Raw genomic sequence first — 6104 nt, 5'->3', positions numbered from 1 at the left:
AAGATGTTTCTTTTTCAGGAGGAAATCTTCCTGTGAATTTCACCCAAGAGTCCTAATAATTCAGGAATGCTTCCAGAGTGTGTAGAACCCAATTGTGTCACTTTAGGGAACACACATCACAGAAGCTTTGATGACGTTTTAGAACCTGCCCTCTTTCTTGAGCAGAACACGGTGCAAACACGTGAAGGTAGTTGGAGTCCCCTAGCAATGGATAAATTCGTCCTTCGAACACCCAGAATCCAGAATAGTCCTCAGAAGAAAGCTCCTGGAGGAAAGATTTACAAGCAGGCCACGATTGAATCTCTGAAGGTGAGAGGGGATCTGGGAGTGGAGAAAATGTGCAAAGGACTGTGATAGCAGGAGGTCTGGAGGAATTCTACTATGGAAGACCTATGAATTACCTATTTCTGTGCGTCCTCCCCAGAGTGTTCCTGACCACTCCAGGTTTGTTTCCGTCATACCCTGTTTATCAATTCCTGCGCTATGTTACACTCTTCTAATTACTTTGGCTTTGTGGTATATTTTGCTAGCTGGTAGGATAAGCCCCCTAAGTTATTATTCTTTTGCAAAATTTTCTTGTCTATTAAATGGAATGTTAAAGTACCAAATATGATTTTGTGTTCCCTGTACAAACTCAGTAAGATTGGGTGATGATACCATACCCTCATATCCTCTTGACCAGAACCGTATCACGTGGCCTTTACAGCGACAGCTGAGATTGGAAGAGAGACTGTTAAAATAGACTCTTTGCAACCTCAAACTGTCTGATTTCTGTTAGCAAGGAAGAAGCAAGGAATAGATACAGGATAGACAACCAACACTGAATCAGTGGATATAAGTACCCAATTAGTGGTAATTATTACTTCACTAAAAACAAACAAAAAACCGTTTGTAATGAGTTCCCTTTGTCTTCTTGAACCTCCCCTCCTACATTACTGACTTTTTCTTTTCGGTTCCCTTTATTGCTTCCTATTTTCTCAACTAGACTACTAATGTTTGTGCTCCCCAGAGCTTTGTCACATTTTATGTGTTTGGCCAGGGTGATTTTATTCATCTTAAGGCTTCCCATGCTGCTGACTGCCAAACTTGCACCTCTAGACTAGATCTCTGAAGGTGAGAGTGAGATCTGGGGCTAGAGAAAATGTACAAAGGACTGTGATAACAAGGTGGCCTCCTGAGTACTTGACTGATATGCTCAGTTGGATTTCTCTTCTAGATGTGCCACAGGCTTACCAGACCCAGATTAGAAACCAGTAAAGGGGAGTATAAACAAAAGCCCTGGGTTCTAGGCCCTACTGTGCAGCTGTGTGATCTTTAGTAAGTCATTTCCTTCTCTGGGATCTCACTTTGTCCTCATCTAGAAAATGTAGTGTTTGACCTATAGCAGTGTTTCTTCAAAGGAACACTGTTGTCCTTTGAGGCAAGATAATTGTTCATCATTTGGAACTGTCCTGTGAGTTGCACAAAATTTAACATGCCTGGCACTCAGACAGTAAATGTCAGTAGCAATGTCCCATTGTGATGACCAAAAATGCCCTACATATTTACAAGTACCCCTTGGTTGAGACCTACTGAGCTCTAGATGGTCTTCAAAATCTCTCCTAGTTTTGCAGTTTTGTGACTTCCTGGAACACATTCAAGGTTTTCAACTGTTTGTCAGGGTATCCATGGATAACTGTACACAGTAGTGATTCTCAGTGAGGGATGGTGGTGGGCAGGATTGTGATATCAGACTGTCTGGAAGAAAAAGAGGATGGTAGTAATTGAACTACATGTACACTCACATTACAAATACCCAGATTCTAATATACCTTCACCTGACCCTTCTGCCCTTTGTGTCCCCACGTGGGCCCCAGTTGAGAATCACTGTGTGTGATGATGAGCCAAGTGAAGATTATGGAATTAGAATAAACAATAGGCATATGGAATAACATTCTCTTTAAATGCAATAGTTTTTCTTCCAAACCTGTTTTTTATTCTCCTGTATTTATTTTATATCCATATACCAAGAAACTGGAACTAGAAACTTAGAAACGATCCTTAATTCTTCTCTCTTATATCTAGTTTTCAATTCTGTCTCCTAAAAATCCTTTTTGCCCTTAACATCTCCCACTTTAAATTCAAAATCTTGTTGAGGGCTTTCCTGGTGGCGCAGTGGTTAAGAATGCGCCTGCCAATGCAGGGGACATGGGTTCGAGCCCTGGTCCGGGAAGGTCCTGCATGTCGCGGAGCAACTAAGCCTGTGCGCCACAACTACTGAGCCTGCGCTCTAGAGCCTGCGGGCCACAACTACTGAAGCCCGCACACTTAGAGCCTGTGCTCCGCAACAAGAGAAGCCACAGCAATGAGCAGCCCACGCACCGCAACCAAGAGTAGCCCCCGCTTGCCTCAACTAGAGGAAGCCCTTGTGCAGCAACAAAGACCCAACTCAGCCAAAAATAAATAAATAAGTAAATTTATTTTAAAAAAAAATCTTGTTGAATTTAGACCAGTGCCATGGTCTGTTAACTTGTCTCTGTGCCCTTGGCATCCCCTGTCATTCCAGCCTCCACACTTACGCCAGAGAAATAAGTCTTTAAAAAAAAAAAGAAAATCTACTCAGGTCACCTCCCTGCCTGAGGAAACCACTTCCCTTAGTGGTTTCAAATTACCTTTTGATAAAGACATTTCTTTACGTGGTACCCAAGGCCCTCTTGTGACCTGGTACCTGCTTGCCCTGCTGCTCTTCTTATTTACATTCCATCCAGTGTCAACCACTCACAATTTCCCAAAGATGTTGTGTTCTGTCATACCTCTGTACCTTTGCTTATGCTGTCCTGTTTGCCTTGAACGGCTTTTTTCTCTTGTCTTGGAGGCAATATAGTATAGTAATTAAGAACACAGACTCGAGCCAAACTATCTGTGTTAAAATCCTGGCTCTGCCACTTAAACTACCTGTGTGACCTTGGACAAGTTAACCTCTCTGTGTCTTTCCTCATCTATAAAATGGGATTAATAATAATATCTATTTTATAAGGTAGTTATGAAGTTTGAGTGAGTCGATGTATGTAAAGTGCTTGGAACAGAGCCTGGCACATACTAAATACTATGTAAGTGTTTGCTGTTATCAGCTACTTTATGAAATCCTTTGTTCGCATGACCTAGTCAAGAGTTTCCTCTGCTATAAGGTCTTTCCTAACCACCCTCTGTCCCCCAGATACAGAGCCAATCTAATCTCTCCCTTCTCTAAGCCATCCCTATATCTTAACATGCCTCTACCATCGCACTTACTTGTGCCATATAATAAGTGTTTCTTTACATGCCCGTGTCCCGCTACACTCTCAGCTTCTTGAAAGACTATGTTTTATTGGTTTTGTGGCCCCAGTAGCTGGCATGGGGCTTGGCATATAGAAGACCATGGTGCATTTTTCTGAATGACGAAATGGTTAGTTTTTGGTTTTTGGCTGCACCCTGCGGCATGCTGAATGACCAAATGAATTAAACTCTAAAAGCCTTGGCATGGCATGTGAGACCCTTTCTATTCTGTTCTGTCTGAGGTGCCATCTCACCTCATCTCTTATAGCTCCCCGTGCACGGGAATGCATTCCAGCCACACCCCATTTCCTGCTCTTCTCTATCTAAGCTATTCTCTTTCATGTCTCCAGGGCTTTGACTTGATGTTGGTCCCCTTTCCTGCATCTTTTACAGAGTGAATTCCTACCCATTTGTCATCCCGCTCAAGTGAATCTTAGATTGTTTCATGAGTACAGGGACCTTGGGCATTTCATTTACCTCTCCATCCTTGGACCTGTCACAGTGCTTGGCACATACTAAGTGGTCAATAAATATTTGTTAAATAAGTGAATGATGAAATGCTTCCTGGGTCCTTTGTGGGGAATTAATCTTTCCCTCTTCGATACTCTCTTGGCACTTGGTTCAAATATCTGTTGTAGCACTTACCTTACTGTATTGTAATTATCTGATTACCTGTAGTTTCCCCAATCTATTATGAACTGTTAGGACTGGGACTGCAGTCTCTTATGTTCTGATTCTGCTTTAAGACCTAACACAGTGCCTGCTACATTGTATGTAAAAATTTATTGAATAAACAATAATCATTATTTGGGGATGCCCTTGCTGGGTCTGGATAGTAAGCTACTCCACCAATGTTACTGTGAAACAACTTTATGCTCAGTACTGTGCTAGGTACTTTAGGGAACATAAGAAAAATTTAAGATAAAAGTATGAGCCTTAAAAAGAAAAAGAACCCACCTGCCAATACAGGGGACATGGGTTCGAGCCCTGGTCTGGGAAGATCCCACATGCCGCGGAGCAACTAAGCCCGTGCACCACAACTACTGAAGCCTGCACGCTCTAGGGCCTGCGAGCCACAACTCCCGAGCCTGTGTGCTGCAACTGCTGAAGCCTGCGTGCCTAGAGCCAGTGCTCCGCAACAAGAGAAGCCACTGCAATGAGAAGCCTGCGTACCGCGATAAAGAGTAGCCCCCACTTGCTGCAACTAGAGAAAGCCCACATGCAGCAACAAACACCCAACGCAGACCAAAAAAAGAGTTAAGAGAGGAAAGAGCTCAGCATCTGTTTTAGTGGTCAGAGCACCTTAAAGAGATGGAAAGATTTGGCTAGGTAGAGGGAAGTAGCGACATATAACCATTCAGTAAGTGGTACTTGCTGTTCTCTTTCGTTTATGCATGCACACATGCTTACTTTCCTGTGTATACAATGGCAAATTAAAAACAAGTTGAGTTAAATATGAATTCTAGAGAGTTAACTAGGTCCACGTTTTGCCAAGTGACTATTCTCACACACCACTATCATGTTTTAATGACAAGAATCTGCTGAATATTCAAGCCTCAATTTCCTCATCAGTAACATCAGAAATAATATTTAACCTGCAGGGTTGTTATGAGGGCTAAATAAATAAATGCATATTGAAAGGGCTAAGCATTGTGCCTGGCACACAATAAAAGCTAATAAATAGTTCCCTCTTTTCTTGTATGGAAAAAAAGAGGCTGTGTAGTAAAACTAGAGCTGAGAATGATGATGATGATGATAGTAATAATGATTCCTGCTTACATTTATTGAGCCCATTTCTGTGGGCCAGGCATTGTGCTAAGTGCTTTACATATATTAACTCTTTAACTTCTAATAATAGCTCTGTGAAATGGATGGTTTTATCATTTATATTTTACAGATGAAGAATCTAAGGCACAGAGAGATTAAGTAGCTTGTCCAAAGTTATGAAGCTTTCAGTGGCAGAACTGGGATTTGAACTAGAAAATCTGGTTCCACAGTCTGTGAACTAAAGAAAAGTGGAGGTTTCTGAATGCCAGCAGAGGAGGTATAAAAATCTTGGAATATTAGGACCATTGTACTTCTGTTATCAGCATATTACAAGTAATTTTGCCATAGCCTTATCACATTCAATAAAAGTGACACTCAATAAGCTCATGTGGTGTACATTTGAATAGTAAAGGTTAATTTGGTTAATCTCTTCTTTCTTCCTAAGGGAAAGTGATTTCTTCTGTTGGTTGCACTAGGAGATTTTTTTAAATGCAAAGATTCTGAAAAGATGCTAATTATTTTAGGTTCTGCACTTAAGAATGCTTTATAAATCTTTATACTCCCTTTGTAGGATTGACTAGCCAATATGTTGTCCCCTGCCCCCACCAGTGGAATGGTGCCCATTTTATTGCTTATGAGCGAAGCATTTTCCTTAATTGGTTTTACCAAACCTGATATTCCAGCTATCCACAACTGTTAAGACCAGATGGTATTTTGGAGAGCACCTTTTCTTTCTGGCAGTAACCATTCCACTACTCATTATAGCTTCCCCATTCATATTTTATTTCCACTTCCCTTTTTCCTCTAAATAATTCAGATAAGAACTTGCAGTATCCATTTTGGGGCCCATATGTGGACAAAAATAGGGAAACATTCTTTGTATGTATATGGAATTCTCTGGAACGGGCTGCTATATTTTTCTATTTTTGCCCTAATATTTCAGATCTGAAGACTGTACTGTACTTAGTCCTTGAGGGTAGATATAACTTTGTTCAATTACATCTACTGCACACTGGGGATAGAGAGACAAGTAAGAAATTGTT

The 6104-nt window shown here is 41.2% G+C and overlaps 1 protein-coding gene across 3 annotated transcripts in view; it reads left to right on the top strand.

The window, feature by feature from the left end:
- Positions 1-6104, top strand: part of TCEANC2 (transcription elongation factor A N-terminal and central domain containing 2) — a 37685-nt gene that overhangs the window by 1343 nt on the left and 30238 nt on the right. Inside the window, exons 1-2 of one of the 3 annotated variants that reach the window (XM_060139991.1) lie at positions 178-309; positions 5192-5338. In XM_060139991.1, coding sequence (XP_059995974.1) covers positions 5324-5338 — 15 coding nt within the window. In that variant the 5' untranslated portion in view covers positions 178-309; positions 5192-5323. Of the gene's footprint in view, positions 1-165; positions 445-5191; positions 5339-6104 lie in introns of those variants that run through there. The other 2 variants (XM_060139990.1, XM_060139989.1) reach the window with 2 other exon arrangements.

The sequence above is a fragment of the Lagenorhynchus albirostris genome, chromosome 2, assembly GCF_949774975.1.
Source record: "Lagenorhynchus albirostris chromosome 2, mLagAlb1.1, whole genome shotgun sequence".
Taxonomy (NCBI): domain Eukaryota; kingdom Metazoa; phylum Chordata; class Mammalia; order Artiodactyla; family Delphinidae; genus Lagenorhynchus; species Lagenorhynchus albirostris.
Note: the sequence above shows the minus strand (reverse complement) of the source record. Positions and strands in the feature narration are given on the sequence as shown.